Genomic DNA, 14,074 nt, shown 5'->3' with positions numbered 1-14,074 from the left:
AATTAGCATATTTGCCATTGTGGCTTTAAGGGTACTGTCACACTCTGCAACTTTCAAACGATCACGACCAGCGATATGACCTGGCCATGATTGTTGGAAAGTCGTTGTGTGGTCGCTGGAGAGCTGTCACACAGACCGCTCTCCAGCGACCAACGATGCCGAGGTCCCGGGTAACCAGGGTAAACATCGGGTTACTAAGCGCAGGGCCGCGCTTAGTAACCCGATGTTTACACTGGTTACCAGCGTAAAAGTAAAAAAAAAAAAACGTACATACTCACTTTCCGGTGTCGTTCAGGTCCCTTGCCGTCTGCTTCCCGCTCTGACTGAGTGCCGCCGTAAAGTGAAAGCAGATCACAGCGGTGACGTCACCGCTGCGCTCTGCTCTTACTTTCCGGCCGGCAGTCAGTCAGAGCGGGAAGCAGACGGCAAGGGACCTGAAGGACACCGGAGTGTGAGTATGTACGGTTTGTTTTTTTTAACTTTTACGCTGGTAACCAGGGTAAACATCGGGTTACTAAGCGCGGCCCTGCACTTAGTAACCCGATGTTTACCCTGGTTACAAGCGAACGCATCGCTGGATCGCTGTCACACACAACGATCCAGCGATGACAACGGGAGATCCAGCGACTAAATAAAGTTCCAAACGATCTGCTACGACGTACGATTCTCAGGAGGGTCCCTGATCGCTGCTGCGTGTCAGACACAGCGATATCGTATGGATATCGCTGGAACGTCACGGATCGTACCGTCGTAGCGACCAAAGTGCCACTGTGTGACAGTACCCTAAGTCTCCTCATCTTGGCATGCTTAGCATGTCAATCTCCGCAAGGAGAAATGATACTTCTTGGATATCGGTCGGACGTCTCTCACACAGCCAAACCAGATCTCCAGTTTGCACTGACGAGGGGCAGTACCCCAAAACACAGTGTCTGCAAATTGAAATTCTTGTTTGGCTATTATCCTAAGTCATGTGACAAGGCTCGTTAAAGGGTCGACATTGACTTGTAGGATTCCTACCTTCCAATAGGTAACCTCAATAATGAAATTTTTACCTTGCCTTCCAAAGTGTGAGCTAGAATTTGTAGCTGAATCCCTCCCTGAGTACTTAAAGAAAAAACCAAGGCAATATTAACTCAGAATTACCAAGTTGGGCATTCAAACTGAGTATTCTAGACCAGGAAAATCAATGTTTATTGAAATTTGATATTTACTTGATTAGAATAATATTTTCAATGACTAACATTTCTCATGTGTTTGTTATAGGCTACTGACCTAGACTCAGGACTTTGGGGTGAAATCAAGTATTCAATTTATGGTCCTGGATCTGATCCGTAAGTAAAATCGCCTTTAAACTTATGAATGGTGAAATGGTAAAGGGGCTTCTCAGGGAAATAAAGAAAATTAATGGAAAAATACATGACAAATGCATGAATAATTACTAAATTTCTTTTTTATATTTACATACAACTACGGCATCTTTGTATAAAAGCAATTATGGGTTAATTACGGTAGCCTGATATTGACGAAGTGCTATAAATCTCTGGTGCTTGGTTGGTTGTGGGCTTTAATCACAATCCATTATAAATTTTCGGCACAAACCTGCTTTATACAAGAACATTATTAGATTAGAGGAAAAAGCCTGTGAAGGGGTTAAGCCCTATGATATAATAGGAGCACTTTATCAGACTTATATTAACGTTTTTAATCATGCCTCTATTGCAAGTAATTGTTAGTGCAGTCTGTGAAAAACTAAAATTTAATCCCAGTGCTTTGTATACATGTACTAGTCTGTTTATATGTCCATATATTTTTGTAGAATAAAAAATCCACACAAAATCATGGAGACATGTCCGAATTTGATGAGTCTCAAATCAAACTCGTCAATGCAAGTTTATAGGTCCACGAAAAAAAACGACCACATTTGCATCCCAACCCTGTACTATCTGTTTTTCACTGACTAATTGTAGAAGCTTGAGAAGTTTCTCAAGAAGTTTGATCTGAGAAAAACTGATGGAACTGTGATGGTAAAAACTGCCTCTCTGAGCAAACTCTGGTAAAAATCTGATCAAAATCATTGATGAAACTTGTACTGCTTTTTGTGTACGATATAAATTACTGATGTCGAAATGAACACTTAAATTATGCCATTTAAGATCTTGCCATCATAAATTACAATATGCTACATTTTTTGTGTGCATGGCAATATGTACAAGGTTTCTTGCCTAGTGAGATGTAGTGACCACAACTGTTTAATTGGGAACCCTTATGGATTTTTGCTTTTGACATTGGCTAACCCCAAGATTTAAATGCAAGAAAAGATTTGATTGTCATCAATTCACATGATGAAATCTGTCTACACGCAATTAAAAATGTTTATAATCAGAGGGTATTGATTAAATTTGTGGACTAATGATAAAACTATTAGCCATTGATACTTTGAAATGAAACTCTTGTTCAAGATTGACATACATGACTTGTGCTAATTATTTTGTATTTGTGTATGTTGTAATTTTTACTTCAGAACATGTTTCTGACATGGCGTATATGGGCTGCAAACAGTTTGGTTTAATTGGTTACAATAGACAGGGTACAGAAGTGTGTAGTAACAAATGGAATAATCACTTGGACTACACAGGTTTACACCATGCAATGTAAGACATCATACATACTCATTCACACCATGCAAATTATAACTGCATACTTGCTTGATTCCACCATGTAATTTGTGATTCCATAAGTTCTTGTTCACACCCTGTGATATATAACAACATGCGTACTTGTTTACACCATGTGATTTATTACATAGTCATACCTGCCAATTCACAATATGAGATTTGTGACTCCATACGTGCAGATCAACACTATATCATGTATGACAACATGCACAATTGTTTATATCATATGATTAATGACATCATGCAAAATTAATCACACTATGTGATTTATGACATCATGAACACTTGTTTTGTGATGCTAAATGTAATTGTTGGCTAAACAAACAAGTAACATCAGCCACAAGAACACACATAGTATAAAATAGAAAAGAAACACGAAACTCCAATGGATGTAAATGTAAAAAAATCATCATTACTCCATCTTTAAAAAGCAGCAACATTTGATCTCCAAGGCTGTTCACATGCAATGTATTTTAGATTCTAGCGTACCTACAGAGTTTTTGAAACAGGTTCAGGTGTAGCACGGGGCTGGGCAGAAAGCATTTGTCTCCTTTTACGCCCCAGCATGCTACATGACAGTGGGTCCAGGCTGAGTGTGTGGACTTGTACTGTGAGGGCACCACACCCATTCAGGCTTCATGTAGCCAGTGGTGCAGGATGGCCAGGACCATAGGGTCCGAGAGTTCAATAAAGGAGACTGTTGTTCAAATATAGAGTCTTTAAAGAACAATAACTTGACAAAGGATATATACGAGGGATAGCGGGTACAAATTCTTAAAGTTGTTTCCCAAAAAGGCATAAAGAATTCTCCCTCACACCGTATCCATCCTCAGTAGTTCTACTCCAGGCCTCTACAGACACGCTGTTTCATCCTACATTGCCGCTACCCAGCCTTAATGCCATAGTACTGATCAACAAGACTCTCAACTCGCTCAGCAGTTCTATTTTTCCACTACTGGTGCCCTGGATCTACCGCTTCGGACCCCCACCAGTCCCACAAACTCAGGCTTGTTTAGGTTCTTTACCTTCGGATTTGCAAGTTTGGGGGTTCAGGACTTTGGGTCCTTTCCATGGAAGCCTCCTCCTGAAGGCCACTGTGACTAATCAGTTACTGCTTCTTTAGGATCTTGCTATCTGTGTCCTTAAGTTTCCTTTTACTGTGGATCATCCCAACAGAAGCACTGCTCATGCTACACTCTAAACTCCAACTCCTGAACTACAGGAAGCAGTCACTTGCCCTCACACTAAGTGCCTACCATTTATGGACTAGTTCCAAACATTAACACTATTTTAACCTAATGTCATTACCTAAGCTACAGTCAACTATCTATTGCTATGCTACCTATCTTATACACTATAGTACTATAATAATAATTTTATTTCTATAGCATTAACATATTCCGCAGCACTTTACATTTTAGAGGGGACTTGTACAGACAATAAAAGACATTACAGAATAATAATAATCACACAAATTAACAGATACCAAAAGTGAGGGTCCTGCTTGCAAACTTACAATCTATGAGGAAATAGGGGAGACATGAAAGGTGGATGGTAACAATTGCTTTCTTTGTATGATCCAGCCATCAATGTAATACATAGGGTGTTCATGCAATGCTGCATGAACCGGTAACCAACCAGTATGTGTAAAAGTACAGAAACAGAGGGCTATTAATTGCATGAAGGGTGTGAGGACAGATGATACAAGGGTTCTGTTTTGAAGAAAATTTTGAATGGGTAACACAGGTATTTTAGGTAAATATATTTAGGTGATAGGCCAGTCTGAAACAATACATTTTTGTGGCATGTTTAAAACTGTAGGCATTGGGGATTAATCAAATTGTCCTGGGTAGTGCATTCCAAAGAATTGGTGCAGCACACGAGAAGTCTTGGAGACGGGAGTAGGAGGTTTGGATTATTGAGGATGTTATTCTTAGATCAGTAGCAGAACCAATGACACTGGAAGGGTGGTAGACTGAGGCAAGGGAGAAGATGTAGGGTGCTGAACCGTGGTGCTTTATGGGTGAGAATGATCAGTTTATATTGAACTCTGGAGTGGATAGGTAGCCAGTGCAATGACTGGCACAGGGTAGAAGCATCTGTGTAGCAGTCTGTGAGGAATATAATCTTGGCTGCAGCATTCAAGACAGATTGGAGAGGAGAAAGTTTAGTAAGAGGGAGACCGATTAGTAGAGCGTTACAATAGTCCAGACTAGAATGAATAGAGCTGCAAATTACTAAACATTGCATAAGAACATATTACATTTCAAATTACACAATATTTACAGAAGACACAAGACAATATTCACAACACATTTCAACAATGAACTTGTCTCTTCATGGGGGAAACGTGGGCAGCATATCCTTATATTTACATAGGAAAATGGCAACAGTGTTTTCTAGCTTCTTCTTTGGTGTCTTTTTGGACATTTTTGCAGTGTATTTTCTGTCAATATCTTTATCTTTAACTATCTATAAACTGAAATAAGTTAGGTCATTTTTCTTAGCTGTTTCAAGGCATTCAAGATCTGTAACTGCTAAAATAAAAACCTCAAAAATACTAAACATATGCAAGTCATTTTGATATTGCAGTGAATATGTTCAATCTTTAACAACATTTTTAAGTGCTTTTTCATTTAGATTTCAGGCTTAAAGATCCAATCTAGGCTTTGTTTATTTTTTAGCCTTGGAGTGGTGCTTTAGCCTCTTCACTCTGAGCCTGTGTTCACCTTCATGGCTATGCTAAACTTTACAATTCTGACCAGTGTCACTTTATGTGGTAATAACTCTGGAAGTTTGCAACAGATCCCACTGATTCTTAGAATGTTTTTTCATGACATATTGTACCTCATGATAGTGGTAACGTTTCTTTGAGAAAACGTGCGTTTATTTGTGAAAAAAATGTAAATTTTAAAAAAAAATGTGAAAATTTGGCAATTTTCAAAACTTTTGATTTTATGCCCTTAAATCAGAGCGTTATCTCACACAAAATATTTAAAAAATAACATTTCCAACTACTTTACATTAGCACAATTTTTGAAATATTTTTTGTTATAGGAAGTTATAAGGGTTAAAATTTGAACAACAATTTCTCACTTTTCCAACAAAATTTACAAAACCATTTTTTTAAAGACCACATTCATTTGAAATGACTTTGAGGGGCCTATATGACAGAAAATACTCCAAAGTGACACCATTCTAAACTGCACCCCTCAAGATGCTCAAAACTACATTTAAGAAGTTTATTAACCCTTCATTTGCTTCACAAGAATTTTTGGAATGTGGAAGGAAAAAACTTACATTTACCTTTTTATCACAAAAATGTTACTTTAGACCCATTTTTTTTTTTTTGCAAAGGTAACAATAAAAAAAATGGACCACAAAATTTCTAGTGCAATTTCTCCTGAGAATGCTGATACCTCATATGTGGGAAAAAAAACACTGTTTGGGCACACGGCAGGAAATGGAAAGGAAGGAACGCCATTTCACTTTTTTAATGTAAAATTTTGTGGATTAATTAGCTGACACCATGTCGCATTTGGAGAACTCATGATGTGCCTAAACAGTTGAACCCCCCCCAAGTGACACCATTTTGGAAACAAACAGCTTTCGGAACGTATCTAGATGTGTGATGAGCACCTTGAACCCCCAGGTACTTAAAAGAAGTTTATAACATTAAGCCGTGAAAATCAAAAATCAAATTTTGCCCACAAAAATGTTTTTCAGCCCCAAATTTTGTATATTTACAAGAGTAACAGGAAAAATTTTACAATAAAATTTGTTGTGCGATTTCTCATGAGTAATCAGATACCACATATATGGGAGTAAAATACTGTTTAGGTTCCCGGCAAGGTTAGCAAAAGGAGTGAGGTTTTGGAACGCAGACCTTGATGGAATGGTCTGCTTGTGTCATGTCTCGTATTGAGAGCCCCTGACGTGCCTAAACAGTGGAAAATCCCCACAAGTGACACCATTTTGCAATCTAGACGCTCCAAAGATTGTATCTAATATGGTGAGTGCCTTGAACCCCCACTTTCTTCTCAGAAGTTTATAACAAAGAGCTGTGAAAATAAAAAAAATCTAATTTTTTCCACAAAAATGCTATTTTAGCTCCAATTTTTTTATTTTCACAAGGATGGGAGAAACTGGACTGCTAAATTTGTTGTGCAATTTCTTCTGAGTACGCCAATACTACATATGTGGTTGAAAACTTCTTTTGAGGTACAGTGCAAAGCTCAGGGGAAGAAGCTTCATTTTGGAGTTTTCATTTTCCTGGTTTGGTTTGAGGGTGCCATGTCACATTGGTAGAGCCCCTGAGGTGACAGAGAAACAACATGCCCCATAAGAGACCCTGTTTTACAAATTACACATTTCAATTAATTCATCTAGGGTTGCAGTGATCATATTGACACCACAGGTGGGTTACAGAATTTTAGACCATTGGGCTGTGAAGAAAAAAATAATTACATTTTTACCACCAAAATGTTGTTTTACCCCAGATTTCCAAGTAGGAAATGGATAAAAGTGGCACCAAAATATGTCCCACAATTTTTGCTGAATGTAGAAAAATCCCAAATGTGTCTGTAGATTACTGCTTAGCCACATGACGAGACTTGGGAGGGACAGAGTGCAATTGGCAAGTAGCGCTGCGTTCCTCCCGAGTCTTGCCGTATGGCTAAGCAGTACTGTTATACATGAGGAATCATGGAGCACAGAATTTTCTATAATAGTTTGTAGACTCCATATTCAGAGCCTCTAAGAAGAGAAGACCCCATTTTGGAAATTATACCCCTTTGAGAATTTATCTACAGGTGTAGTGACAATTGTGACTCCACAAGAGTTTCCCAGAAACAAGCAGCAGTGCATGTTGCTGAGTGAAAATTGCAAACGGTCGTTGCAGTGACTAGTACATTGGAGTGACCAGTAAGTTGTAGTGACCAGTACGTTGTGTCCAGCTCATGCACTTGTAAATTAGGCGGGCTCTTATCGCTACATAAATGCCAAACATGTGGTCGCAATATGTAGTTTAGGTACACTGTGGGGCTCAGAAGGGAGGGGAGATTTGGATTTGAGAGCACAGAATTTGCTGAATTTCTTTTTGGGGGCAAGGGCCATTTCACTTTTCCTGAGACTTTATGCTACCAGTAACATGGAAGCTCCCTATATTTCTAACAGTACATGGATATGAGTGGGGACTTGCTTTTTTTTAATTAAGTTGAAGATTTCATTGGGAACATTTTACGTAACAATTTGGATCACATTTATCTGATGCTCTGTATTGAGCATTTACACCAGGGTTTCCGTTTAAGTCTTCGAATGATGCAATTCAGATGAACCCCCCGTGGGATCCACTCACTATAATGAGGCAGCAGAGAAACTTTGGACTTTGACTGATCTCTGTTCAGCAGTGTCCTTTTTTTCCGAGGTGCAAAAAACTGTGGCTCTTTTATGCACTCCTAATAAAAAGACAGACACCGCCGGATCGCAGGTCAGACATCGTTCACAGAGCAAACATCTGCCTTATTATAGGGAATCTTCTGCCGGGGGCTCCATCTGAATCACGTATTTCAGAGATTTACACAAAAACCCCATTGTAAGTGCTCCTCACAGAGCGCACAGTGAATGTGTGAATGTGCGCTGAGACTTACTTCTTTGGGAGGCAGAATGAAAAAATCAACAGCCGGAGAAAAATTATTGTTATTTTTTTTTGCCGTTCACCATGCGGTATAAGTGATTAGACCACTTTATTCTTCAGGTCAGTGCGATTACAGCAATAACAGATTTATATCAGGTTTTTATGTTTGGCTGCTGTCACACACTAAAAGACGCTGTTTTTTGTTTTCAAAAACTAGTTTTTTTCATCACCATATTTTGAGAGCTATAATTTTTCCATATTTCTGCTGACAGTCATGATGTGAGGGCTTGTTTTTTTGTAGGGCAAGTTGATGTTTTTGATGAAAATGCAGGAATTGTTTTTTGTTTGTTTTTTATGCAATTCCACATGTGGTAAAATTGATAAGGAGCTTCATTCTTTGGGTCTGTAAGATTGCAGAGATATCAATTTATATATTTTTTATTTTTTGGTGCTTTGACACATTAAAACTATTTTATGTAAAAAATAATTATTTTTACATTGATTTATTCTGAGAGCTATAACTTTTTATTTTGCAGCTAATGGAGCAGTATGGAAGCTTATTTTTTGCGGGACAATATGACGGTTTCAGCTATTCCATTTTTATTTACATTCATCTTTTTTATCTCGTTTTATTACACTTTTTGTTTGGCGGTATGATGATAAAGCATCTTTTTTCTTGCCTAATTTTTTTACAGTGTTATTTAAGGGGTCAACTAGTGGGACAGTTTTATAGGTCTAGTCATTTAGGACGCAGCGATAACAAATATTTGTACTTTTATTTATTTATTTTTTTTCATAATATTTATTTTTACAACTTATTTTTCCCTTTTTTAAGGGTTTAGTTACTTCTTCCCACTATGGGACTTTCACTTTCTGAAGTCTAATCGCAGTTATAAGGTATAGCATTACAGGAGCATACCTTATAGCCTGCCATCCCAGCAGACACAAATTAGTTAGATCATGCACTGCACATGACTAAGTTCCTAGTGCATGGTGACCCAGATGTCAACATGATGACATTGGGTCACAATGGCAACTATCGGAACCCTGCGATGACGTTGTGGGGTCTCCGATCCAAAGGCAGATGGGCTTTCTTTCCTTTGTCTACTCTAAATGCTGGAATTTCAGAGATCGCAGCATTTAGAGGGTTAAAGTGCCAGGAGCAGTGCGTGCACTGTTCCTGCGCCTAGAGCCTGGTGTCAGCTGTCAGCATCAGCTCACACCAGGCGGCAATCGCCGGCGCACAGCCCCATGTGCACGGGTGATCACAATGACGTACATGTACAATTTAGATTGTGAGCCCAAAATTTATATTGTGAGCCCCATCGAGGGACAGAGATGATAATGTTTGCAAACTGTAAAGCGCTGCGGATTATGTTAGCGCTATATAAAAATAAATATTATTATTATTATTATGTACTCCATCGGTCGGGAAGTCCTTCCCAATCATGACATACGAGTTACATGTACTAAAAATGTCAGGAAGGGTTTAAATGTAAGCCACCTGCCCCCACTGTTATTCTCATCTTCCGGCACCATCACCTTTTACATCGCTGCTTTGGTCCTCCGGAGCCATCTTTTGCCCATAACTTCTGACTGGTTGGAAGTCTGAAGTTACATCACGAGAGCTCAATTCAAGACTATGAGAGCCAGAACGAGGCTCAAATCTGCGTGTTTCAAATGTGCGTACTGTTTAGACTTGCAATAAATCTGGAAAATTCCCAGGTAAAAAACACACATGCGTTTTTAGTGCGTTTAAGTGGTGGAAATGCATAAAAACTGCATGTGATCTGCAAATGACTGTACCAATAAAGTTTTGTCAAAGGCAAATACCAGAAAGCATCTAAATAAAGAAACTGACATGACTTGGCAAAAAAAACAAATTGAAATGCATGTAAAAATAATACACTCAAAAACGCAATTAAAAAATGCAAGTAACCTGATTCATCTAAGGCCACGTGCACACATTGAGTATATGGTGAGAATTTTACCTCAGTATTTGTATTACAAAACCAGGAGTGAAACAGTGAAGCCACATTCCCATGTTTAGTATTTGGTCAGTATTTTACATCACTATTTATAAGCCAAAATCAGGAGTGGAGCAATCAGAGGAAAAGTATAATAGAAACATATGCACCACTTTTGCATTTTTGACCCACTCCTCGTTTTGTTCACAGTATATAAATTGTGATACTCGGCCATTGTCCATAACATGTGATGTGTGATATTGGAGGCATGGCATTATAGGATCTAGGTATGCATTTATGTTCATTAATTAAGAAATATGATCGCTCATTCTTGCTTTGGCTGTTGGATATGTGGGATGTAATTAAGATCTCAAATTAAGATTTAGATATCCATTTTTGACCAATATCACACCTCCCTATTATAACCTATGGTGCTGTTCACATGCCTGCGTATTATTGTGGACCGACCCATCCATGCCATAAGGCCACGTTCACAATAGCAGTATTTGGTCAGTATTGTACATCAGTTTTTGTAAGACAAAACCAGGAGTGGGTGAAAAATGCTGAATTGGTGCACGTTTCTTTTATACTTTTACTCTGATTGTTCCTTTCCTGATTTTGGCTTACACATTCTGATGTAAAATACTAACTAAATACTGAATGTCTGAATGTGGCTTAACACAGAGACATGTCTAATTATGAACCAAATCACAAATATAACCCGTCAGTGCAAGTCTATCTGTCCATTAAAAAATTGTGTCATCCGTGTTCTATCCAATTTTCATGTTTGAATATACTGTAATTTGTGTTGAGCGATACCGTCCGATACTTGAAAGTATCGGTATCGGAAAGTATCGGCCGATACCGGCAAAGTATCGGATCCAATCCGATACCGATACCCAATACTAATACAAGTCAATGGGACTCAACTATCGGACGGTATCCCTGATGGTTCCCAGGGTCTGAAGGAGAGGAAACTCTCCTTCAGGCCCTGGGATCCATATTAATGTGTAAAAGAAAGAATTAAAATAAAAAATATTGCTATACTCACCTCTCCGACGCAGCCTGGACCTCAGCGAGGGAACCGGCAGCGTTGTTTGCTTAAAATTCGCGCGTTTACTTCCTTACTTGAAGTCCCGGCTTGTGATTGGTCACGTGCCGCCCATGTGGCAGCGACGCGACCAATCACAGCAAGCCGTGACGTAATTTTAGGTCCTTCAGGATTTTAAAATTACGTTCTGGCTTGTGATTGGTCGTGTCGCGGTCACATGGGCGACGCGACCAATCACAAGCCGTGACGTCACGGGAGGCTGGACACGCGCGCATTTTAAAATGCGCGCTTGTCCTGCCTCCCGTGACGTCCCGGCTTGTGATTGGTCGCGTCGCCCATGTGACCGCGACGCGACCAATCACAAGCCAGAACGTAATTTTAAAATCCTGAAGGACCTAAAATTACGTCACGGCTTGCTGTGATTGGTCGCGTCGCGGCCACATGGGCGACGCGACCAATCACAAGCCGGGACGTCACGGGAGGCAGGACAAGCGCGCATTTTAAAATGCGCGCGTGTCCAGCCTCCCGTGACGTCACGGCTTGTGATTGGTCGCGTCGCCCATGTGACCGCGACGCGACCAATCACAAGCCAGAACGTAATTTTAAAATCCTGAAGGACCTAAAATTACGTCACGGCTTGCTGTGATTGGTCGCGTCGCGGCCACATGGGCGACGCGACCAATCACAAGCCGGGACGTCACGGGAGGCAGGACAAGCGCGCATTTTAAAATGCGCGCGTGTCCAGCCTCCCGTGACGTCACGGCTTGTGATTGGTCGCGTCGCCCATGTGACCGCGACGCGACCAATCACAAGCCAGAACGTAATTTTAAAATCCTGAAGGACCTAAAATTACGTCACGGCTTGCTGTGATTGGTCGCGTCGCGGCCACATGGGCGGCACGCGACCAATCACAAGCCGGGGACTTCAAGTAAGGAAGTAAACGCGCAAATTTTAAGCAAACAACGCTGCTGGTTCCCTCGCTGAGGTCCAGGCTGCGTCGGAGAGGTGAGTATAGCAATATTTTTTATTTTAATTCTCTCTTTTACACATTATTACATTAATGTTGTTTCGATACCGATACCCGATACCACAAAAGTATCGGGTCTCGGTATCGGAATTCCGATACCCGCAAGTATCGGCCAATACCCGATACTTGCGGTATCGGAATGCTCAACACTAACTGTAATATGCACTAAAAATGACAAAGTAGAAAATTCACTTGTACCTGCCTTATTGAGTGGATTGTGTACGATATATAATCTTAACGATCTGTGCTGGTCAAAAATGTGGAAATTCTAAACACTGGACCTGTGCTGATTTTGTGAGCGAACAGCACTGGCAGAGTGTCGGCCAACAACGGCTGCTCAAACACCTGTTCAAAAGAACTATTGTCTAGTGGATGCAAGATGTCACTGAAAATACAAGCTCTCTTCAGGAAAAAAAGGAGAACACTGGAGCGCTCCAGGTATCCAGGTTACCGATGCAGTGATTCAGTAAGTGCCATAGCTATTCAGATAAGCTCTTATCCAAAGCTATTTGATCAACACTAGACCAGAGCTTTCAGGTTGTGGGATGTCAATCACCAATCTGGGGCTGCTTAATAAAAAGTTTGCCAACAGATTGGTGATAGGTACTTTTTGAGAGGTTAAATAAAATGAAGGCCATTCTGCTGTGATAAAGAAGTCATGTAGTTCAGAACGTGTCACAAATTAGAGCATTTGATAACATTCAATGCAAAAAAAAGAAAAAAGCCAGTTCACCACTGCAGCGTAAAAGATCGTGTGATACTTAAAAATGAACTCCGATGCCAGTAGTTAACACTCCCATGAACCTACTAAATACAAACCATCAAAAAATGTGCAAGACGAGGTGGCAGAAAACACAGAAAAAACTCTAAGCATGAAAACATGCCAAAGAAAATCTTAAATTTACTAGACACGAGCAATGTTCTCAACCTATTGTCTCGGACATTAACACCTCATCAGGTTAAAACTCTTATCCTATGGACATAATTTTGTCCCTGCAAAGGATTTTGACTTTTTTCCACTATTTTGGACATTAATTGCCTTATACGTATTCTTACTGTTAAGAAACATTTTTGGACTGAAGCGGGTGATGTTGATAACATGTGTCAAACTGATCTGTGTAATATCGTAATTTTGACTTTCATTAGCAACTTGCAATTTTGTATTTAGAGAAACTTGACACTGATAATATTTGCAAAGACATTAATCAAGCTACAAACTTTAAATGAATAAAAAAAATCCTCATTTTTATTCCATCTAATTGCTTTCAGAATATATGGACCATTTCCAAGATTTTGTTGAAAAGGATTTGAAAAATCTACATAATTGCATGTCTGTGATCTCGTCTGGTTCCAATCTCAGTCCACCATTGAGAAATGCCTTGCATGAACTAGCACATATGCTGGATATTATTAATAAAATGTCAGACAAAAGTGGAATGGTGGTTATTATGGGTGCTGACATTTATAGACAATTGCCAATTCTACTAACTATACTAAACTTTCTTACAATCCAACTGAAGGTTTTTCTAAACTAGCTGTCGAATTAATTCATGATGGTTTTTTATCAGGCATTTTTCCAAACAACAGGTTGACTATTTGATTGCAGAGCACCCGGTTATTCCAACATTGCATGCCCTTCCCAAGGTACATAAAGTCATTACCTCAACACTATTTATGTGCCAGTAATGGCACAAACTTTTACCTTAGTAGACTAATCCA

General features: G+C 39.6%; 1 protein-coding gene across 1 annotated transcript in view; it reads left to right on the top strand.

The window, feature by feature from the left end:
- Positions 1-14,074, top strand: part of CDHR1 (cadherin related family member 1) — a 283,238-nt gene that overhangs the window by 183,678 nt on the left and 85,486 nt on the right. The window contains exon 14 of the mRNA XM_077257202.1: positions 1,264-1,331. Coding sequence (XP_077113317.1) covers positions 1,264-1,331 — 68 coding nt within the window. The remainder of the gene's footprint in view (positions 1-1,263; positions 1,332-14,074) is intronic.

The sequence above is a fragment of the Ranitomeya variabilis genome, chromosome 4, assembly GCF_051348905.1.
Source record: "Ranitomeya variabilis isolate aRanVar5 chromosome 4, aRanVar5.hap1, whole genome shotgun sequence".
Taxonomy (NCBI): Eukaryota; Metazoa; Chordata; class Amphibia; order Anura; family Dendrobatidae; genus Ranitomeya; species Ranitomeya variabilis.
Note: the sequence above shows the minus strand (reverse complement) of the source record. Positions and strands in the feature narration are given on the sequence as shown.